The 25417-nt window shown below is 40.0% G+C and overlaps 1 protein-coding gene across 1 annotated transcript in view; it reads left to right on the top strand.

Annotated features, from left to right (window-relative positions):
• LOC133534924 (transmembrane channel-like protein 3) overlaps positions 1–25417 on the top strand; it is a 111225-nt gene that overhangs the window by 76553 nt on the left and 9255 nt on the right. Inside the window, exons 16-19 of the mRNA XM_061874250.1 lie at positions 116–244; positions 12704–12814; positions 19971–20096; positions 20256–20334. Of these exons, the coding sequence (XP_061730234.1) occupies positions 116–244; positions 12704–12814; positions 19971–20096; positions 20256–20334 (445 nt within the window). The remainder of the gene's footprint in view (positions 1–115; positions 245–12703; positions 12815–19970; positions 20097–20255; positions 20335–25417) is intronic.

Raw genomic sequence — 25417 nt, 5'->3', positions numbered from 1 at the left:
TCCATCGGATTTCCTAAACTCATTTCAGTGCTGTCACCTTGCGACTATAAACATAATGGATGTCTTTTACTGCTGTCACCTCGTAGGTGTGTGAGTAACGCTTTCTTTCATGCAGGATGGGAGCTTTTTTCTCCCCTTGTCTCCCCGCTTTTAACGTGTTGAAGCTTATTGGTCTCATGTATCTGAGGAGCTGGGCCGTCCTCACCTGTAATGTTCCCCATCAACAGGTGTTCAGAGCATCCAGGTAAGACACTTACTGTTACCTTAACACACATTACTAGCGTAGTTTGGACAGCATGTGGAGGAGTGGTTGCATTCATAAAATGATATGTCTTTGCTTTGACTTGGTGGATTATTTTGGATTGTTTCTATTGAATAGTGTGACATGTAATTGTCAGCTAAACTGTGTGCATGCTTGTGTCCTCTGTGACCTCTTAATCACCCCAACCCACAAACACACACACACGCTATGCACATGCAATTTTCTGTTTTAACAAGTCAGTCATTAAAGATGTGGGATTATCTGTGCTTCAAAGATGGATAGTAACATAACAAAATATTCTTGTCATGAGTACATTCATGTGCAATGGGTGGGGTTAGTAGCAGACGACCAACACAGGACTCGGTCGAAAATAACTTCTACTATATTATGTATGAAGAATATAAAGTTATGTGGGCAGTTCAATGGGACAGGGGTTTGTGCTGGGACAGGGGTTTTTGCACGTGCCTCACAATACGAAGGTCTTTGGTTCGACTCCTGGGCTTGGTGTCTCTCTGTGTGAAGTTTGCATTTTCTCCCCGTGACTCCTCCCACCTCCAAAGACATGCACCTGGGGATAGGTTAAAAGCAACACTAAATTGGCCCTAGTGACCGTACTTGCCAACCTTGGGACCTCCGAATTCAGGAGATCGGGGGTGGAGGTAGGGGTTCTTGAGGTAGGCGGGGTTGGGGGGCAAGGCCAGGGTATAATTATATATATATATATATGTATATATATTTTTTTTAATTATTATTTTTTTTTTTATTATTGTCCATCCTTGTTATATTCTCTGTCACTATCTTTCTAACCATGCTGAATACCCTCTCTGATGACTTGCAAGCGTATTTCTTCTTCTTACTCGTCGTCGCCATGACTCTCTTCTTCCTTTTTCTGCTTCATCTCTGTTATGTTTTTTTAACATTACTAGTTGCCCTAGTTTTGAAGCAAGGCATGATGGGAATCCGGATGTTGTGTGTCAGTGTATCAACGTGCCGGCTGGAATAAACACACGCTGAGAAATAGCTCCGTGCCTGCCTACTTTATGGGTTATAGATAAACCTGTGGATAACGGAGACATATATAATAGTATCCTTCTTGTTGCGTGTGCAGTTATGAACTGAGCTCCAAAATCCGTAGATGTTATAACGTGACTGGGCCGAGATTTTCTTGAGAGGTACTGAAATTTGGGAGTCTCCCGGAAAATTTGGGAGGGTTGGCAAGTATGCCCTAGTGTGTGAATGTGGGTGTGAATGTTGTCTGCCTATCTGTGTTGGCCCTGTGATGAGGTGGCGACTTGTCCAGGGTGTATGCCCGTATGCAGCTGGGATGGGCTCCAGCACCTCAGAAACCCAGAGAGGAACAGGTGGTACAAAATGGATGGATGGATAAAGACATGCTACAAAAAAATACAATTACAGTTGTTAAAAGCAGAAGTGAAGACTGTGAAAAAATCACAATGTTACATATAGGCGCAGTGGGGAGAGTGGCCGTGTGCAACCCGAGCGTCCCTGGTTCAATTCCCACCTAGTACCAACCTCGTCACGTCCGTTGTGTCCTGAGCAAGACACTTCACCCTTGCTCCTGATGGGTGCTGGTTGGCGCCTTGCATGGCAGCTCCCTCCATCAGTGTGTGAATGTGTGTGTGAATGGGTAAATGTGGAAGTAGTGTCAAAGCGCTTTGAGTACCTTGAAGGTTGAAAAGCGCTATACAAGTACAACCCATTTATTTAGTAGCTTTTAACAGGACAACATTATTTATAGGAACAATATAATTGACAATGTATGTGAAATGAAAAACATGTAGCATTTTATGGGCACTGTGGAAATGTGTGCAATGTGTCATTGCAAACATACAACCACGAAAGCTGGCAGAAATAAGACAATCCCTCTATAAACAGTCTTCAAGTTTGCTGATGAAAACCATGACGGAAATAAAAAACATAAAATATAATGTGTAATTTCATCACATCCTTATTGACAGGACAACATTATACAAAAATGTAAACACATGTCAGTTATTTTATAGCCACTGTGACGCAACGTATCATTTTATACATATGACCACCACAGCTTAGCGCAGGGGTTAGTGCATGTGCCCGGTTTTGATACCCAGGCTCGGGGTTTTTCTGTGTGGAGTTTACATGTTGTCCCCATGAATGCGTGGGTTCCGGCTTCCTCCCACCTCCAAAGACCTGTACCTGGGGATAGGTTGAATGGCAACACTAAATTGACCCTAGTATGTGAGTGGGAATGTTGTCTGTTTATCTGTGTTGGCCTTGCGATGAGGTGGAGACTTGTTCAAATGCAGCTGAGATAGGCTCCAGCACCCCCCACGACCCCAAAAGGGACAAGCGGTAGAAAATGGATGGATAGATGGACCACCAAAGCTGGCAGAGATGAAACAATCCTTCAATCCTACCACGAATTGATTAACGTAGACCCCGACTTAAACAAGTTGAAAAACTATTCAGGTGTTACCATTTAGTGGTCAATTGTACGGAATATGTACTGAATTGTGCAATCTACTAATAAAAGTATAAATCAATCAATCAATCAATTAAACACGTCTACAAATGTATGCCTATAGTTCATTGGGGAAATCAAAATCTGGCAAATTCTTACTTTTAATAAAATGTATTTCTTCCATTACTATTTCCTCTGATGACCACATAATGTCAATGAATTGTGATACCATCTTCAGAACCAACTGATTGGTCAGTGGGCATTATTCTTATTTGCTCTAGTCTTGTTTCCTGGAACATCAGTAACTCCAACACATTAAATACTGTGGAAATGTGTCATGCTAAAAAGTTAAGGTTTGGCCCCCCCGGGGCAGGGTGTCCTGTATTTCTGCCCACGTTGGTTGTGGTCTTTTGCTGGCTTGGGGGCCGGTTGTCTCCTGCTTCTCCCAATAGCTTGTCTTCTGCCGGGCACACTCTATGGCCTGCTACAGGCCTGGCCGGTGGCATGGTGGGTCAGGTCCTGGGGATCATGTCACTGACCAACCTGTCTGCGTGGCAGTGGTGTTCCCTTGTTCCTTTTTGTAGGGAGTAGCGTGGTGGGAAGGGGTGCATTGTAGCATCCCGGAAGAGTCAGTGTTGTAAGGAGTTCTGGGTATTTGTTCTGTTCTGTTTATGTTGTATTACAGTGCGGATGATCTCCCGAAATGTGTTTGTCATTCTTGTTTGGTGTGGGTTCACATTGTGGTGCATATTTGTAACAGTGATAAAGTTGTTTATACGGCCACCCTCAGTGTGACCTGTATGGCTGTTGAGCAAGTATGCCTTGATTAACACTCAATTCACTACTTCGGTCTCTCACTCTCTCTGTCTCTGCCCCTCCCTGAATATTGTGTTGTTGTTGTTACCCTGTCAATAGCACTCACCATAATTTTTGTTTTAACAAAATACAGTTTATAAATGTGATCAGAGTTGGCTGATTTCACTCACGGATGATCAGTATTGGAATTGGCACCATCATACCCTGATCGGAACATCCCTATTTCTAACACACAAACAAAAGGATATGTGTAGATGTTTTCAAAAATTAGGTCAAACTTTTGTGACAGTGTACTCCTTTGGAAAGAAAGTTTATAACATTTATATTTGAGTTTAAATTATTTATATTAATATACTGCCTAAAATACTCCAGCAAGAAATTCATAATACATTCTTTAACTTACCTCTTAAAGGAATCAGAATCAAGAATAGCTGGGAACTGAAAAGTAAACAAGGAACCGGAATCGATCCAAATTTTAACGATGCCCAACTTTTGACACACCACCTTTCTAGACTGACCAATTTACAGGCGTTTAGCACATTGTTCAGAGGAGGCTCAACCCACAAGACTGAAATCGATATGTTACAAAAAAAGAAAAAGTAACTGCAACCAAAACTTGAGGAAATGCAAGCAAAAAATCCTATTGTTTCATGTTAATTTTGGGGGGATTTTTAAACCAAACAAGTATTTTGGTTAAAAAAAAGTTTTTTTATGCATATTTATTTTTTATTTTTTTCAAATCCATTAGTTTTGTTTGCACATCTTTTTTTTTAAACCAGTTAAATTTTTTGTTTGAGTGCATAAAAATGTCTCCCAATTGTGGTAGTTTTAAATCACAGTGTCTTTTAGACCCCCCTGTCCATCCTCCATAAACACACCATAATGTGTGTGAGGGCCCTCTCCCACGCTGATTTATGTCACTGCACGGCAGTCATTTCCGCCTTGCAGGGCTTATCATTTCTTGCCAGATGTGGTGGAAATACAACACAGTCCACTAAACATTCAAGTGCACCATTAAATTATAATCTTCTTAAACTCAGCAATGATGTACAGTATGTCCCTTCATGGCAACTGTGCAAGACTATTTAACTGACTAGAAATAAATCACAAAATCAAAATTGTTGTCATCATTTAAGTTCAAATAGCTACAGATAAAACTCACAAATTCATGGAGGACAATAATTATTTGTATGTGCGGAGAAATCCTGGATGAAAACTAATGCTTACCATCCAACCTTATGGAGTTTGGCAAGTGGTGCAAAGCGGAATAGGCAAAGAGGAATGGGTGAAACTGCCCAAAGATATGTGTGCCAAGCTTGTGGCATCGTATTCAAAAAGATTTCTGGTGTAATTGCTGGTAAAAGTGCATCAAAAAAAGAATTGAGCCAAGTTTGATGATCTGTCACATCACGTCTTGTTATGCTCCATTAGTTTGTGTTTATTTCCCGTGTAGCTCTGCTATTTTCTGTTCCTTTTCCTCCATGTCTCATTGAGCGCACTTTCCCCTCCCTGGCGTTGATTGGCAGCCTGGCCACACCTGGTAGTGGTTGTCAATCAGCTGGCTTCTATAAATGCCTGCCTCGTCCTGGCTCTAGAATTATTTTGTGTTAAATGTCACATACTCTCTGGCTCTCTTTAAAGCCTACTGAAACCCACTACTACCCACCACGCAGTCTGATAGTTTATATATCAATGATGAAATATTAACATTGCAACACATGCCAATACGGCCTTTTTAGTTTACTAAATTACAATTTTAAATTTCCCGGGAGTTTCGTCTTGAAAAAGTCGTGTAAGGATGACGTCACTGGTTTTAAGGAAATATGAGCGCTGCACACACACACAGCTAAAAGTCGTCTGCTCTAACGGCATAATTACACAGTATTTTGGAGATCTGTGTTGCTGAATCTTTTGCAATTTGTTCAATTAATATTGGAGAAGTCACAGTAGAAAGATGGAGTTGGGAAGCTTTAGCCTTTAGCCACACAAACACACGGTGATTCCTTGTTTAAAATTCCTGGAGGAGAAACTTTCCTATGGATCAGAGCGAGGTCAAGAGAACATCGATCTCGACCACATGTCAACCAGCAGGTTTCGGTGAGAAAATTGTGGTTGAAAAGTCAGTTCTTTTCGGAGAAAAGCTGAGCTTGTGCCGTCCATAAAGCTGCCGTCGACTCCCCTGAGACATTGGCGTCAAGACAGTCGTGGACGTACACCTCCGACTATCAGGTACTATTTAACTCACTAAAACACTAGCAACACAATAGAAAAATAAGGGATTTCCAAGAATTATTCTAGTAAATGTCTCTAAAAACATCAGAATCCGTCCCAATGCAATTGCGTTTTTTTTAACTACATTTTTTTATCATTTTTTTTTGTAGTCCGTCGCTATCAATATCCTCAAACACGAATCTTTCATCCTCGCTCAAATTAATGGGGAAATTGTCGTTTTCTCGGTCCGAATAGCACTTTTTGTTGGAGGCTCCCATTAAAAACAATGTGAATATGTGAGGAGCCATCAAACATGTGACGTCATCATCAGCTACTTCCGGTAAAGGCAAGGCTTTTGTCTTAGCACCGAAAGTTGCGAACTTTATCGTGGATGTTCTCTACTAAATCCTTTCAGCAAAAATATGGCAATATCGCGAAATGATCAAGTATGACACATAGAATGGACCTGCTATCCCCGTTTAAATAAGAAAATCTCATTTCAGTAGACCTTTAAATGCTGTTTATTGTTTTTGTGCACTTGCCTGCTGAACCTCGAACCATTTTGTGGACATTAAAAGAGTCTTACCTGTACCTTGTCCCCCTGGGTCCTGTATCTTGGGGCCACAACTACCGCAGCCATGCAAGTCCGTGAAGCAAAGGCTGTGAATATATTTATGTACATGTGATTATTTTTTTGGATTTTTTTAAAATAAATTAGCAAAATATTTTTTTTTGCACATTGTCGTTATGGAGTATTGTCTGTAGAATTTTGAGGACAAAAATTAACTTATTCCATTTTGGAATAAGGCTGTGACATAACTAAATGTGGAAAAAGTGAAGCACTGAATACTTTCTGGATGCAACGTAGATGTATTGTAATGGTATAGGCCTACCCATTCTCCATATCTCGTTTACTGATAGTTGCTTTACTTACTGGAGACATGAATAGAAAATGGATTCAAATAAAGAGATTGATGATGATAATACATAAGTAAAGTGACACAGCAACAAATAACTGACAGAAATGTTTAGACAGCATCGCCCACTGAAATGTATTAAAATCAATTTAATCTGTGCTTTGCCCCTCAAAACAGCACAATTTAAACATGCGCATGCCTTTAAAAAAAGAAAAACTAACTTTTAGATCAGAAATATTGTATGAAAAAACAATAAAATAGAATTTACTACAAATAACTACAGCAGTTTTATGAAAACATTTACTATTAACATACAAACCCCGTTTCCATATGAGTTGGGAAAATGTGTTACACGTAAATATAAACGGAATACAATGATTTGCAAATCATTTTCAACCCATATTCAGTTGAATAGGCTACAAAGACAACATATTTGATGTTCAAACTGATTAACATATTTATTTTACAAATAATCATTAACTTTAGAATTTGATGCCAGCAACACGTGACAAGGAAGTTGGGAAAGGTGGCAATAAATACAGATAAAGTTGAGGAATGCTCATCAAACACTTATTTGGAACATCCCACAGGTGTGCAGGCTAATTGCGAACAGGTGGGTGCCATGATTGTGTATAAACGCAGCTTCCATGAAATTCTAAGTAATTCACAAACAAGGATGGGGCGGCGGTTACCAATTTGTAAGCAAATTGTTGAACAGTTTAAGAACAACATTTCTCAACGAGCTATTGCAAGGAATTTAGGGATTTCACCATCTACAGTCCGTAAAATCATCAAAAGGTTCAGAGAATCTGGAGAAATCACTGCACGTAAGCGATGATATTACGGACCTTTGATCCAACAGGCGGTTCTGCATCAAAAACCGACATCATTGTGTAAAGGATATCACCACAGGGGCTCAGGAACACTTCGGAAAACCACTGTCAGTAACTACAGTTGAATGCTACACTTGTAATTGCAAGTTAACACTCTGCAAACCCATTTATCAACAACTCCAAGGAACGCAGCCGGCTTCTCTGGGCCTGAGCTCTTCTAAGATGGACTGATGCAAAGTGGAAAAGTGTTCTGTGGTCTGACGAGTCCACATTTTAAATTATATTTGGAAACTGTGGACGTGGTGTCCTCCGGAACAAAGAGGAAAATAACCATCCGGATTGTTATAGGTGCAAAGTTCAAAAGCCAGCATCTGTGATGGTATGGGGGTGTATTAGTGCCCAAGGCATGGGTAACTTACACATCTGTGAAGGCACCATTAATGCTGAAAGGTACATACAGGTTTTGGAGCAACATATGTTGTCATCCAATCAAAGTTATCATGGACGCCCCTGCCTTTTTCAGCAAGACAACACCAAGCCACGTGTTACAACAGCGTGGTTTCATAGTAAAAGAGTGCGGGTACTTTCCTGGCCCGCCTGCAGTCCAGACTTGTCTCCCATCGAAAATGAGTGGCGCATTATGAAGCGTAAGATACGACAGCGGAGACTTGGACTGTTGAACGACTGAAGCTCTACAAAAAACAAGAATGGGAAAAAATTCCACTTTCAAAGCTTCAACAATTAGTTTCCTCAGTTCCCAAACATTTATTGAGTGTTGTTAAAAGAAAAGGTGATGTAACACAGTGGTGAACTTGTCCTTTCCCAACTACTTTGGCATGTGTTGCAGCCATGAAATTCTGAGTTAATTATTATTTGGAAAGAAAATAAATAAAGTTTATGAGTTTGAACATCAAATATGTTGTCTTTGTAGTGCATTCAACTGAATATTAGTTGAAAAGGATTTGCAAATCATTGTATTCCGTTTATATTTACATCTAACACAATTTCCCAACTCATATGGAAACGGGGTCTGTACATTTACAAACATTTGTACTTTGGTAGGCAGACTTCTACATTATCTCCATCAAACACATCATCAGCAGCGTTTCCATATTTTCATGGATAAATGACTGCTCTTTAGATATTATTTTAACGTCATTTAACTCATACAGCTTCAGTATGGTGCGGTGGGTAGAGTCAGTGCCGTTGTGTCCTTGGGCAAGACACTTCACCTTACTCCCTGTGCCGCTCACACTGGTGTATGAATGGAAACTAATATTTGGTGGTAGTCGGGAGGGGCCGAGGGCACAAATTGAGAGCCACGTTTCTGTCAGTCTGCCCCAGAGCACCAGTGGCTACAAATATAGCCATCAATGTGTGAATTTTGTGTGAATGAATGGCGGTTTCTCACTTCTCCGAGAAGCGCTGTGAGTGTCTCGAAAAGCTCCATTTAAATCTAATCCATTAAATGATTATTATTATTATTTTACACTTCAACTACACGCTCAGTCATGATTTTAATGATTTATTCATTTAATTCAATGGATATCGTCCTCTTCTTACCACTGTCCTTCACACTAATTTCCTTACCGTGGTTGGAAAAACAAAGTTATGTTGTCTCTGGCTATGAGCTAATGATAGTGTAGCATGTAGCATCGAGCTATATGTAGCATATGAAATGTGTTTAACCCTATGGAGTTGAGATGATGTTGTACATAGGCTAGAATCAGAGGTCTAGATTGTGTTTGGAGGAAATGTGCTTAACAACGCTCTCAACTCAATATTGTGACGCAAGGTGAGTGTATTACAAGTTATAAGAATACCAAATGTATACAATATATTACAGTTTTTATAGCCGTGACCTAAATTCATTCCCAAAGGTTGGGAACTATGGCAAGACACAGTACATTATAGAATCATTTAAGTCTCACCTTAAAACTCATTTGTATACTCTAGCCTTTGAATAGACTCCATTTTTAGACCAGTTGATCTGCCGTTTCTTTTCTTTTACTCCTATGTCCCACTCTCCCTTGTGGAGGGGGTACGGTCCGATGGCCATGAATGACGTACTAGCTGTCCAGAGTCTGGACCCAGGATGGATCGCTTGCCTGTGTATCGGCTTGGGACATCCCTGCGCTGCTGATCCGCCTCCGCTTGGGATGGTTTCCTGCTGGCTCCGTTTTGGACTGGACTCTCGCGGCAGTGTTGGATCCACTATGGATTGAACTTTCACAGTATCATGTTAGACTCGCTCGACATCCATTGCTTTCGTCCTCTCCAATGTTGTCATAGTCATCATTGTCACCGACGTCCCACTGGGTGTGAGTTTTCCTTGCCCTTATGTGGGCCTACCGACGATGTCGTAGTGGTTTGTGTTGTGGTTTGTGTAGCCCTTTGAGACACTAATGATTTAGGGCTATATAAGTAAACATTGATTGATTGATTGATTGATTGATTGATTGATACATTAGTCCATGTTTAAAATGTCTGTTTAAGGTTCTTAGAAGTTCTACATCCACACAACAAGGGAAGAGTGCAATATGTTTACAGTAAATGTGTATTAGTATACATGAATGGTGTCATATGAATGTACAGTATGGGAAAAAGACGGGTAGCTCCTACTGTAACAGCAAATGACTTCAGGCTTGTGGCCCTGAAGCTTGCCATTCAGGATTTGAAATCCAGGTCTGCATTGTTGATTTTTCAAACCTGGTCTTTACAAACAGGACCAGGTGATGAATAACACAATTTTTTAAATAATCATTAATATAATATGAACATCAAGTTTTACCACCATATTCATTCAAGCTTGCTTCACAATTAAATATTGTATTTATCTATCTAAACTGGGGCTGGGGGATATGGCCTTAAAATATTATCTCGATAATTTTAGGCCATGTCACGATACACGATATATATCTCGATATTTTGCCTTAGCCTTGAATTAACTCTTGATGCATATAATCACACCAGTATGATGATTCTATGTGTCTACATTAAAACATTCTTGTTCATACTGCATTAATATATGCTCATTTTAAACTTTCATGCAGAGAGGGAAGTCACAATTAAGTCGATTGACCAAAACTGTATTTATTAAACAGCTATTAAACGGTGGCACAAACATTCATGTCATTTCCAAACAGAAATAGCAAAATTGTCAGAGACATTTTAAAACAAGCTATGAGTGCACTTTTGTGGATGATGTCACACAAGATATTTCAATAAGTGTCAATTAAAAAGTAGCTGCATAATAGGAAATCAAATAGTGTATGTCCTTCGTTATGTGGTAGGTTACTTCGGACGTTATCTCCTTCTGTTGTTGACTATTTTTTTCATACGGTATTGATGTGTAAATGGTTGCTTGAGCATTTTGTTGGTTTGGCACCGAACGAAAATGTTGACATGCAGAGTTTCAAGCACTTTCTATTCTCTAGCGGGTGACTTTTCAAATGATGCTACATTAGTAGAGCTGCAAGTTTTTGTAGCAATGCTCTTGTGCATACTTGACATATTACGGTTGTCTCTTTGACATATTTCCGCTTGAAGCCAAACCACCGCCTGACGATGGACTTGGGAATTAATTCTCCCTTAATTTGTTACCAGATTCGCACCTTCTCTCTCTCGTATTACCACTCGCACCGCTCCGCTAGCATCACAACTAATGTTAGCCATGCTGCTACCTCTCTGCTTGGTGAGAGTGTATGACGTTGCATGCGCGACTGTATGTGACGTATGTAGGAAGGTGTGCTTCTTTTATGTCTCTGTGAGAAGTAGATACAAGAAAGAGTGAGAAGAGCCTGTAATGTAATGATATAGTCATTTTCTATATCGCACAGAGACAAACCCGCGATATATCGAGTATATTGATATATCGCCCAGCCCTAATCAAAATTAATTCAAAACTTCCAAAATAGTATATTTTTTAAATAATCAAATATCCAAATCACATGTCCGTTTTGTATATGAAATAAATATCAAGGTTTAACCAATTAATGTGTCATTTAATACATCATAAAGAGTTTGCAAAAAATACAGTAAATTGCTTTTTGATATCTACTTAATCAATACTATTTTGTTAAACATATGTGCAACATTGATATAATTAAGTTGACAACTTTCAGGTTCATTGTGGGACACAGCATTGCAATAGTTAACTTCACACAGCATGAGAGACAGGAATGAATGGACACATAGGTGGCGCCGCCAACAGCTGATTGCTTGTATTGCAGGCATTGCTCTATAGTGCAAATTGAGCACTCACCAGTTCCCTTTTTAGTGCATCCAACATGACCTCTCGTTAATGAGGGTGGTAGCGTTTCTATAAGTTGTTGTGCATGGTAAATGGTAAATGGGTTGTACTTGTATAGCGCTTTTTCTACCCCTTTTTAAGGAGCCCTAAGGGATTTGACAGTATTTCCACATTCGCCCATTCACAGACACATTCACACACTGATGGCGGGAGCTGCCATGCAAGGCGTTCACCAGAACCCATCAGGAGATAGGGTGACGTGTCTTGCCCAAGGACACAACGGACGTGACTATGATGGTAGAAGGTGGGGATTGAAGCAGCAAACCTCAGATTGCTGGCACAGCCACTCTACCAACTTCACCACTCCGTCTCATAACAATTGGCAGTGCGCAGCACCACCCTGGGAGTACTGTTATTGTTACTGGACTTTGGGTTTTCTGAGACTAGTACTAACTCTTGTGATAGTTTCTACTTAATACAAAATTCTATAAAATTACCTGGGTTAAATCAGAGATTAAGACCAAGTGTTTAGGTGACATCCATTAACAACTCGTGGTGGGGAGGCAAACCTAAGCATAAAAATTAGCTGAGAGACAGCTTGTATCCTGATTGACGCTAACATATGGTACTCCTGTGCCGAGGTACCGCTCTATCAACAAAATAATTCTTAGCTAACCGCTAAGCTTTTTATTATTCGCAACAAAGCAAATTGTAGTTGTGTCACATTAATTTATTCTGATTCCATTATGTTTTTTTTGTTTTTTTTACTTCTTCGATGTGTTTAAAATGGTACTTTTTTCCAATATGCAAAGGACCAATGAAAAACGAATTGCAGGCTGCAAATGGGCTTACAGTACGGCCACACCACTGCTTAATGTGTTTATGCCAATTTCTAAGGAATGAATAAATTAAATTATTGCGCTGACCTCACTCTTTTTCTATTTTTTACAGATCCAACAATTTCTACTTGGCGATGCTGCTTTTCATGCTCTTTCTGTGTATGCTGCCCACCATATTTGCAATTGTAAGGTATCGGCCATCAAAACACTGTGGACCATTTAGGTAAATATTGGACTTTTACATTCATAGATGTCTGTACATAATGTGGTCGGGGGTGGGGCGGAGGCGTGGTTGAGGGCGTGGTTGGGGCGGGGGGCGTGGTTAAGAGGGGTGGCGTATAATTCACCAACTCGAGTATTTCATATATATATTATATATATATATATATATATATATATATATATATATATATATATATATACATTTATATATATATATATATATATATATATATATATATATATATATATATATATATATATATATATATATATATATATATATATATATGTATGAAATACTTGACTTTCCGTGAATTCTAGCTATATATATTTATTTTATTATATATATAAATAAAATAAATAGTTGAATTTCAGACGGCACCTATCAAATACACAGTAATAAAAACACAGTTGTTCTACTAACTGTACTGTGCTTGCTGGTTAGTAAAAAAAACAACAACACTTACCTTTCACTAGTTGAGAAACCTTTGTTCTGCAATTTGCGTATTGGCGAGCGATCTCCGAATCCGGGAACATATCCTTCACGGATTTGTTGTAGACATCCGCAAATGAGAACTGGATGTTGCTTCCAGCTATCAGCATAGCCATCTTTGTCTCAGCATAAGATACACCATTGGGTCTATCGTCTCCATTTTGCGAGGTGGGCCATAATACTGGGTTGTGAACGATGCTGCGCCGCAGACGCTTTGTGCTTCGCTGACCGTTCATGGCTGAATATCCGTTCGGCCGCCGTGTTCAATGGAGAAGTCTGTTCTACAAAATTTACAGGCAACATACCTCTTCCCCTTCGAACTCTCCTGGATAAACTGAAATTCTTGTTTCCAATCGTTCTGGAACTCGCAATCGTATTTCTTCATTTTGCTCGTCGACGGTGTAATATATTGGGTTGGAGTCAATAACCAGGCGACGTGATGAAGTTACGTCTCTTTACTGTGGGCTTCAGAACAAATTTAGAATATATTTACACTCTATTCTATGTACAGTAGATGGCAGTATTGTCCTGTTTAAGAGGGTCACAACATTGAGTCAGGTCTGATTCAATGTTCGGGGGCGTGGCCTCCAGCTCTGCTCGAATTTCGGGAGATGTTCGGGAGAAAATTTGTCCCGGGAGGTTTTCGGGAGAGGCGCTGAATTTTGGGAGTCTCCCGGAAAATTTGGGAGTGTTGGCAAGTATGATTATTAGTTAGAGTTTAAGTTTTTTTTAGATCTCCATAGAATTCTCTTTTTACTCTCTACCCAGTCTATTTTTGATAGTCATAACAGACAAGTACAAATAACTGATCATCTCTTTTAAAACTGAACCTTAAAACTTATATAATCACACCGGCCTCTAACATTTATGCACCATATTAAGGGTGATGTAACATCATCTATCAATATGTAGTCACCCAGACACTTCCTATATTCAAGTGCAGACTTAAAACTGTGTAAAAATATTTAAATAGTTCAAATTAGTCAATTAAAATCTGAAATAATATCAAACAATATTAAACAAAATTCTGTCCATGTGTCGTCACTTTTGCTACGCATTGGGGATGCACTTTTGGTGCAGTACAAGAGGAGAGGATTTGTTGGACAAGTGAAAGTATTAGCAGGCAATGAAACGTAACAGCCTTTGTATTGGTGGGAAAAAAAACCCATCATTGGCCATTTGGTTGCTGAAGGAGAGGAGGAAGGTTAGGAAAATGAAATTAAAAAAGAGACGTGGAAGTGTGATGACCATCTCTCATGGTCTTATTTACCAACAAATCACTGCTTTAGTTCGCTCTCAACAAAAGCTACAGTATGTGTAAAGTGTGTAGGGATGGGAATTGATAAGATTTTTCCAGTTCCAATTCCACCTAACGATTTTGTTATTTTTCGGTTCTCTAATTGATTGTTATTTAAAAAAAAAAAAAAAAAAAAAAAAGGCTTGTAAATAAAAGTCTGCTTACTGCAGAGCCAATGGGAGGTCCTCTCTTTTGCCCATTAAACCCAATAAAAAAATCATCCAAAAACAGCCAACAATACTCCATTTACATTTCGTGACTTCAACATTAACCAAGTATTAGTGATGTTGTTATTATAAACGCTAACACAGACAAACTATTTATAGCGGCGCCATGATCACTACCGTTTGAGTTTGAGTTTGAGTTTATTTGGAACATGCATGCATACAACATGATACATCACAATTTCCAGTTTCTCTTTTCAACATGTCTGAAAAGGTGTATACCCCGCCTTCCCCCCGATTGTAGCTGAGATAGGCACCAGCACCGCCCACAACCCCAAAGTGAATAAGCGGTAGGAAATGGATGGATGGATGAAAAGAAGTAGGAAGACGCAAAGCTTATTTACTCCTACCCCTTTTCTTTTACATAACAGTTGCTAAAACGTTTGTTCACTTCCTGTTCTCAATTTATTCACAATATAATAGTAATCACAATAAAAAGAAACAAATAAATAAATAGTACTCGGTGAAATAAGTTACATTTCATATGGTGAGATGGGTAAGATTATTTTGAAAATGAACAGATGGATGGATGAAATACATTCAGAATGTTTATCGTGGTTCTTTTTCTTTGTACTTTGCAAACACTTTAAGTTTGGAGAGCTTATTTAAGGGGATCATATTACTACATTGTTTGATTGCTTTGCTTAATCGATTCCATAATTTAATTCCAAATTCAGATATACTGAAGGTCTTAAGTGTTGTACGTGCATACAAATGTTTTAAATTACATGTTTCTGTAAGATTATATATCTCCTCTTTGTTTGAGAAAAATTGTTTTATATTCTTGGGGAGCAGGTTATAGTTTGCTTTGTGTATAATTTTAGCTGTTTGTAAATTCACTATGTCGTTCAATATCAGTATTTTTGATTCAATACATAAAGGGTTTGTATGTTCTCTATATCCAACATTATGTATTATTCTAACTAATCTTTTTTGTAACACCATTAATGAATGAAGTATACTTTTGTAATTATCTCCCCATATTTCTACACGGTAACTCAGATATGGTAACACTAGTGAGCAGTAAAGAATATAAAGTGATTTTTGGTCTTGAACATCTTTTGTTTTATTCATTATTTATGTGTTTCTTGCAACTTTATGTTGTATATTTTTTACATGAGATTTCCAGTTCAATTTATCATCAATCATTATACCTAGAAATTAGGTTTCATTTACTCTTTCAATTTCTATTCCATCTATTTGTATTTGTGTTTGACTTTCTCTTCTACTCTTACCAAATAGCATTATTTTAGTTTTACTGAGATTCAAAGATTTTATTATGTATTTTGGGAAGTCTGCAGTTAGTGGTTATCAGTGATATTGGGGGGAAAAAAGTAAATGTCGTGATGGGTTTTTGAAATTAATTCGCCGGGTATGCTTAAAATGAGCAAACCATTTAAATATTATATCTTATTATAAATGTGCCCGTTACTACATAGCAAACATACTTACAGTATGTGTATATTAAACCTTGATGGAGGTGTTTGGTTCTTTTTTAAGCGATTTATAGGCAGAATAGAGCAACTCCAATAGGCTGCATTGATTTTTGTTTGTATTTATTTACTATTTAAAATGCACATGAAAGAAAAAACATACGTGTGCTTGTCTTACATAAGGATTGTGAATGAAAATTCCGAAACATGTCCAGTTCCCCTTTAAGTTTTGCCTGGCGCACCATGCACTCGTTCTTGCTGCACACTGCCTTTGTGCATAAATATTATTTTGTGGAACTTAACAAAATAAAACATGTGGAAATTACACAAGAATATTACATTTTGTGACATTTTCAAAATTTTTAAGAATCGTTGTCATCCATCCATCCATTTTCTACCGCTTGTCCTTCTCGGGGTTGTGATGAACGAGAGGGTTACTTCCCTGCACCTTTGGGTCAGAGAACAGGCTCTGACTGTGGTTTGCGCGTATACGCCAAATGGCTGGTCAGAGTACCCAGCCTTCATGGGGATCCTGGAGTGAGTGCTGCAGGGCATCCCCCCAGGGACTCCAACTTTCAATGACTTCAATGCCCACGTTTGCAGCGACTGCGAAACCTGGAGGTACGTGATTGAGAGTAATGGCCTCCCTGATCTGAATCAGAGTGGTGTTCTGTTATTGGACTTCTGTACTAGCCACAGTTTGTCCATAGCAAACACCATGTTCAAACATAAGTGTACCCACAAGTGCACTTGGCAGAATGACACACAAGGTCGCAGGTTGATGATCGACTTTGTAGTCGTTTCATCAGATATGCGGCCGCATGTCTTGGACACTCTGGTGAAGAGAGGGGCTAATCTGTCAACTGATCACCAGTGAGTGAGTTGTATCAGGAGGCGGGGGGGACAGGCCCACATGTTTAGTGAGGGTAAGCTGGGAACGTTTGGCAGAGGCTCCTGTCCGCCAAAAAAAACAGAAACCTGCTGACCACGACTGGGGATAAACTGTAGTTGGGAGGTGGAAGGAATACTTTGAGGATCTATTTAATCCTACAGACACACCCTCGGTAGAGGAGCCACAGTGTGAGGTCACAAACGCAGACAGGTCCATCACTGGAGCCGAGGTTGCTGAGGTAATTAAAAAACACCCCAGTGCCAAGGCCCCAGGAGAGGACAAGGTTCCCCCCGAATATCTCAAGGCTGTGGACGTTGTGGGACTGTCATGGCTGACACTTCTATTCATCATAGCTTGGAAGTTTGGGGCGGTACATATGTTGGCACACTGGGGTCGTGGTCCCACTTTTTCAAGAAGGGGTGTGTCTTCAAATTATGGAGGGATGACACTTCTCAGCCTTGCGGGAAAAGTCTATTCCAGGGTGGTGGAGAGGATAGTACGGCCACTAGTTGAGCCTCGGATTCCTAGAAAAACAATGTGTTTTTTGTCCTGGTCGTGAAACACAGAACCAGACTTATACCCTCGCATGGGTACTGGAGTGGGCATCGGAGTTTGCTCAACCAATCCACTTGTGTTTTGTGGTTTTGGAAAAGGCATTTGATTGTGTCCCTCATGGTGTTCTGTGAGGGGTAGTCCAGGAGTATGGGGTCCAGGATCAGTTGCTACCGGTCATACGGTACCTGTACAAGAGGAGCGGGAGTCTGGTTTGCATTGCCTATTGTAAGTCAGACATGTTCCCAGTGGACGTTGGAATCTGCCAGGGCTGCCCCTCACCGGTCCTGTTCATTATCTTAATAGACAGAATTTGTAGGCACAGTCTGGGTGTGGAGGGTTTCCAGTTTGGTGGCCATAGGATTGCATCTCTGCTTTTTGCAGATGATGTGGTCCCGTTGGCTTCATTAGGCTGGCCCCTTCAGAGTTCACTAGGGAGGTTTGCAGCCGAGTATGAAGCTGCTGGGATGAGATTCAGCAAGTCCAAATATGAGGCCATGGTTCTCAGTCGGAAAAGGGTGGACTGCACCCCCCGGGTCGGGAGTGAAGTTCAGCCTCAAATGGAGGAGTTCAAGTATCTTGGGGTCTTATGAGTGAGGGAAGAATGGAACGCAAGATTGACAGACAGATTGGTGCAGCGTCTGAGGGATCCAGTCATTGCACTGGTCTGTGTGGTGAAGAATGAGCTTAGCCGGAAGGCAAAGCTCTCGATTTACCAGTCAGTCTACTTTCCTACCCTCAACTATGGTCACAAGCTTTGTGTAATGACCGAAAGGACAAGGTCACGAATACAAGCGGCAGAAATTAGTTTCCCCGCATGATGTGTAGGATCACCTTCAGAGATAGGGTGAGGAGCTCGGTCACCTTGGAGAGACTCAGAGTAGAGCCGGTGCTCCTTCACGTCGAGTGGAGCCAGCTGAGAGGGCTCAGGCATCTACTTGGTATGCCTCCTGGATGCCTCCCTGGAGAGGTGTTTTGGGCATGTCCAGTCGGGAGGAGGTCTCGGGGCAGACCTAGGTCACGTTGGAGGGACTATGGCTCACAGCTGGCCTGGGAATGCCTTAGTATTTCCCTGTAGAACTAGAGGAGGTGGCCGGGGACAGTGACGTCTGGGCATTTCTGCTTAGACTGCTGCCCCCACGACCTGGACTTGGATAAGCGGTGGAAAATGAATGGATGGATGGATGTTCAGTCCATTGGGGGGGAGCGGAGGGCCCTAGGAAATCTCCATCTAGGTCGTAGAGGAGTGGTCCACACTGATTCATGACCTAAAACACCTGGCACCTCTTCCAGAGTGGTATCTCTCCGGGGATTATCTGTGGCCTCCTAGTAGTTTGAAATGTTTCTTCTGCCTCAGTGCAATGTTGCCGTCTGATGTCACTACGCACGATGCGTGATGACCTTTTTTCCTGCCCACAGTAATTGTTTGAAAAATTGGCATTCGATTTAAAGGATTTGATACACTGGGAACCGGTTCTGAACAAGAACCGGTTTTTGATTCTTATCCCTAGTAGTGTGAACATAATTGTATAGCGCTTTTCTACCTTCAATGTACTCAAAGCACTTTGACACTACTTCCACATTTACCCATTATCACACACACATTCACACAATGATGGAGGGAGCTGCCATTCAAGGCGCTAACCAGCACCCATCATGAGCAAGGGTGAAGTGTCTTGCTCAGGACACAACGGACGTGGCGAGGTTGATACTGGGTTGGGAATTGAACCAGGGACTCTCGGGTAGCGCACGCTGTCCCATCAACAAAGGTTTACGATCAACAAACATTTTTCTGCACAGTTATCATTGTGTAGCCAGTAAAGTCAGGATTTCAAAATAAAAGCACACTAGTAAAATAACAGTTGCACCACAATTTCATGTGTACAAATGGCAGCAGATGCAACAGGCAACAAACATGAGGCTGTAGACAGACAACAAGTTTGCTTCATTCTGACTAAAGCTGAAAATAGACAATATCCTCTACCAAGAGACTCACTGAAATGGGCATGTCTATCCGGTGTTAAAATGGAGATAGAACTCATAACATAAATATTAAATAAATAAGATACAAAGGCTCTTGAAATGATTACTTAATGTATAATAATTAAATAGGGTTCAATACTTCAAAACTTTTGGCCAACGTTTCTAACACGCCTCAAAATCGGGCATTTTAGGCAGAAACAATCACAAAAAAGCCACTAGTGTCCTGGAGGGTGTGGACTTTGTGCTAGTTGGAGTATGTTGAATATGTACCTGTATGTTGCAGTGGTCAAGAGAAGATATATGATATCATATCTGAAACTGTGGCCAGCGACTTTCCCCAATGGTTCAGTAAAGTGATGGGTTACATCACAAGCCCTGTCGTAGTATTACCAGCACTGCTGCTTCTGTTGTAAGACACGCACACACACACACACACACACACACACACACACACACACACACACACATACACACACACACACACACACACACACACGCACACACACACACACACACACACACTTAAGGTGAGAATCGTGCCATAATTTGTACTGTCTGTCTGTTTTAGCATGCTGATATACTACCTTCAGGCCATCGCCAGATCGCTAAAATTCACCAACAACCTGCTGAGAATGCAGCTCCAAACTGTGAGTTTGTAAAGGACTGACCTTGCTGACGTACTGCTTGGTTTGAATGGAATGGTAGATTATAGAATTATGATACTACTATTATTACTGTACTTACCAGTTTTAGTGTAAAGTTTACAGTTTTTAATTTTTAACCCATTTACACCATTCCATCGTCAAATTATTCAGCTGATTCAGGACTACATGGCTGGCTATCTGCTCATTTCAAACAATTAACTTATTTTTCCATTGTTTCATTTCCCATGATATACATTTCCAATGAAGTTATTCCTACTTTCATATTTCTCCACCAATTCAAAACCATTCCAACAACATTGTCAGCTCATTCACAATTTTCAGGGTATGTACTTTTGACATTCCACAAATTAACGGTTAGACTGATACTGTACTTTAAATTTTACGGCCTTAAAATTTCAGTTGGAATTAATTGATTATTTTTTTCACATTTCTCACCTAATTCAAACACCGAAACATTCAGGCTATCCATCCATCCATTTACTATCACTTATCTCTTTCGGGGTCGCTGGGGGGCTGGAGTCTATTTCCCAAATTCCCAAAATAATGTTCCTATCTTATTTTTTCATTTGTTTTACAAGTATGCCCGTTAAGATCAGTACACTACAGCGAGGTTGAATTCCAAGATGCTGAGACAAAAAAGATGAGATCAAACAATCTTTAGTAAAAAAAATAAAAAATAAAATAATAGAAAGCAAAAATTAGACTGCAGAGAAAACTACGGATTTTACAGTCCGATCTTAATAACCGTAATCCTGAGAAATATACAAAAAAAGACAAACACACTGGACCTAGTTAATCAACAAACATACAGTTTATTTAGCAAATTAAATAGTACATTAGATGTTTTGGAAAGTAAAGCAAGTCATGTAGAAATACTGTTGAGTTAGGACTTCTGGCTTCATCTGCAGCGCTTTGTGAATTGAGTAAAGTTCTGTCCAATCAAAGTCTACAAACAATAAGGGAAAGAATCAGCAAATTAAAACACAGGCCTGGGCGTATGTGTGGTGCATGTAAAAGGAAGATATACTGATTTAAATCGAACCGTGGAGATGCGCATGAAAGATGCGAATACATCAGTAGAGCAGCTTTAAATTGTGTGTGTGGATTCCTTGTTTTAGAGGCTAATTTATTGTCTAAGACTGCATTGTGTGTGTTCAGAGATGGTTATACAAGCTTGTCATAGATGACGTTCGTCACTTCCCTTTCAATTCATCCAACTTCTCTGTAAACGTACCGTATTTTTCGGACTATAAGTCACAGTTTTTTTCATAGTTTGGCCGGGGGTGCGACATATACTCCGGAGCGACCTATGCGTGAAATTATTAACACATTACCGTAAAATATCAAATACAAACACCATTTCTATATGAGTTGGGAAATTGTGTTAGATGTAAATATAAACGGAATACAATGATTTGCAAATCCTTTTCAACCCATATTCAATTGAATGCACTACAAAGACAGTTTGATGTTCAAACTCAGAAACTTTATTTTTTTTTGCAAATAATAATTAACTTAGAAATTCATGGCTGCAACACGTGCCAAAGTAGTTGGGAAAGGGCATGTTCATCACTGTGTTACATCACCTTTTCTTTTAACAACACTCAATAAACATTTGGGAACTGAGGAAAGTAATTGTTGAAGCTTTGAAAGTGGAATTATTTCCCATTCTTGTTTTATGTAGAGCTTCAGTCATTCAACAGTCCGTTGTCTCCGCTTTCGTATTTTACGCTTCATAATGCGCCACACATTTTTGATGTGAGACATGTTTGGACTGCAGGCGGGCCAGGAAAGTACCCACACTCTTTTACTATGAAGCCACGCTGTTCTAACACGTGGCTTGGCATTGTTTTGCTGAAATAAGCAGGGGCGTCCATGATAACGTTGCTTGGATGACAACCTATGTTGCTCCATAAACTGTATGGACCATTCAGCATTAATGGTGCCTTCTCAGATGTGTAAGTTACCCATGCCTTGGGCACTAATACACCCCCATTCCATCACAGATGCTGGCTTTTGAACTTTGCGCCTAGAACAATCCGGATGGTTATTTTCCTCTTTGTTCCGGAGGACACCACGTCCACAGTTTCCAAATATAATTTGGAATGTGGACTCGTCAGACCACAGAACACTTTTCCACTTTGCATCAGTCCATCTTAGATTAGCTCGGGCCCAGCAAAGCCGGTGGCGTTCCTAGGTGTTGTTGATAAATGGCTTTCGCTTTGCATAGTAGAGTTTTAACTTGCACTTACAGATGTAGCAACCGACTGTAGTTACTGACAGTGGTTTTATTGAGTGTTCCTGAGCCCATTTGGTGATATCATTTACACTGATGTCAGTTTTTGATGCAGTTCCGCCATAGGGATCAAAGGTCTATAATATCATGGCTTACGTGCGGTGATTTCTCCAGATTCTCTGAACCTTTTGATGATTTTACGCACCGTAGATGGTAAAATCCCTAAGTTCCTTGCAATAGCTCGTTGAGAAATGTTGTTCTAAAACGGTTTTACAATTTGTTACAAATTGGTGACCCTCGCCCCATCCTTGTTTGTGAATTAATTAACATTTCATGGAAGCTGCTTTCATACCCAATCATGGCACCCACCTGTTCCCAATTAGCCTGTTCACCTGTGGGATGTTTCAAATAAGTGTTTGATGAGCATTCCTCAACTTAATCAGTATTTATTTCCACATTTCCCAGCTTCTTTGTCACGTGTTGCTGGCATCAAATTCTAAAGTTAGTGATTATTTAATAACAATTTTTTATCAGTTTGAACATCAAATATGTTGTCTTTGTAGCATATTCAACTAAATATGGGTTGAAAATGATTTGCAAATCATTGTATTCCGTTTATATTTACATCCAACAAAATTTCCCAACCCATGGAACGGCTTTTGTAATATTATTTATCTCCGTCGCGGAAGAGACAAAGAAAATGTCAGCAATTGTCACATACAGGTCAACCAATAAGAATTCGGCGGGGGAGGGTTACGGCAGAAGTGCGTTGTGGTTCATGGAATGCTAACTGCTATATGCTTTATGCTACTGCCATAGCTATTAAAATGGATCATTTCATCGTTGGCGATAATTTATAAAAACTGAGAAGGGCTGAACAAAAATTGGACTGAAAAGAAAATCATGTACTGCAGATTACAAGCTGGAGGTATTAAAATATGCAGCAGAAAATGCAAAGAGGAAGCGGCGCATACCTTTGGAGTTGGCAGAGTTGTTTAGAAGCGAAATCGAGGAAGAAGATTTCATGGGATTTATCGATTAGGAGTGACAGATTGTTTGGTAAACATATAGCATGTTCTATATGTTATAGTTATTTGAATGACTCTTACCATAATATGTTACGTTAACATACCAGGCACCTTCTCAGTTGGTTATTTATGCGTCATATAACGTACACTTATTCAGCTTGTTGTTCACTATTCTTTATTTATTTTAAATTGCCTTTCAAATGGATTATTCTTGGTGTTGGATTTTATCAAATACATTTCCCCAAAAAATGCGACGTGTATATGTTTTTTTCCTTCTTTATTATGCATTTTCGGCCGGTGCGACATATATTCCGGGGTGATTCATAATACGAAAAATACGGTATGTAGTGTACAGTTTTGGGCTTCACGGTGGCAGAGGGGTTAGTGCGTCTGCCTCACAATACGAAGGTCCTGCAGTCCTGGGTTCAATCCCGGCTTGGGATCTTTCTGTGTGGAGTTTGCATGTTCTCCCCGTGAATGCGTGGGTTCCCTCCGGGTACTCCGGCTTCCTCCCACTTCCAAAGACATGCACCTGGGGATAGGTTGATTGGCAACAATAAATTGACCCTAGTGTGTGAATGTGAGTGTGAATGTGTCTGTCTATCTGTGTTGGCCCTGCGATGAGGTGGCGACTTGTCCAGGGTATACCCCGCCTTCCGTAGCTGAGATAGGCGCCAGCACCCCCCGTGACCCCATAAAGGGAATAAGCGGTAGGAAATGGATGGACGGTGTACAGTTTTGTCCTCAAAGGAGTGCTGTTTCTCTTTAAGTTACGGGTGAGTAAAGATTCAGCTGTCCTGAAAAGTTTGCCTGTCTGTGTTGTGACTAGTGCCTGCTAAGTGGTTGTTTTATTTCCCCAAATTATAAATCAGTGTATTTGTCACGGAATGGACAGCATACAACAGAATATTTTTCAGGGTATAGGGTATCCGGTCTTTGTCTCAGGATCTTTACCTGGTTTAAAGTGTCCTGGAATGTTAATTTAAATATTTTCTGAGTTTCTCAATAAATCTCATGCATTGCAGAATGTATTTGGGTGGACCTGAGTAAAGGGGCGAAAGACTAATCTAATCGAACCATTTGCCAAAAATGTATTCCCGCCTCCTGAACGCAGGGCATTTTCTGTCTGTCTGTCCACAACTGATTACTACATAGGACAAACACTGATGTCTGTGGTTATCGTAAGGACATATGTTTGAAATGATTTAAGCCTTTATTTTGTCTTAAAAAATAAAGAGTTGACCATTTCTATGGTATCAATGAGAGTTTAAAGGACTGTTATTGATCAAATGTCGATGTGGTAAAACTTATGGTTTGTTTAAAAGCTACAGTACATACAATATTAACTGCTCTTTGATAATGCACATAATAAATACTGATATTGTGTTTGGATGTATTCATAGAACCAATGTATTCTTGGTTGACAACGAGAATAACGTACTACTCAGTGGCCTAGTGGTCAGAGTATCCGCCCTGAGATCGGTAGGTTGGGAGTCATACCAAAGACTATAAAAAAATGGTACCCATTTTCTCCCTGCTTGGCACTCAGCATCAAGGGTTGGAGTTGGGGGTTAAATCACCATAAATGAGTCCCGGGCCCGGCACCGCTGCTGCCCACTGCTTCCCTCACTTCCCAAGGGGTGATCAAGAGGATGGATCAAATGCAGAAGATAGCACATATAAACACTTTAAGACATAGTGGAACAGCATTTCAAATTAAAGACCCTCAACTTCTATATTTGAACCAGACCCGATGTTTATATAATAGTTTAAATCGATTAATAGTTTGGCATTGCTTGTG

This window comes from Nerophis ophidion, linkage group LG02 (genome assembly GCF_033978795.1).
Source record: "Nerophis ophidion isolate RoL-2023_Sa linkage group LG02, RoL_Noph_v1.0, whole genome shotgun sequence".
NCBI classification, from domain to species: Eukaryota; Metazoa; Chordata; class Actinopteri; order Syngnathiformes; family Syngnathidae; genus Nerophis; species Nerophis ophidion.
The sequence above is the reverse complement of the archived record's forward strand: the minus strand, read 5'-3'. Positions and strand labels throughout refer to the sequence as shown.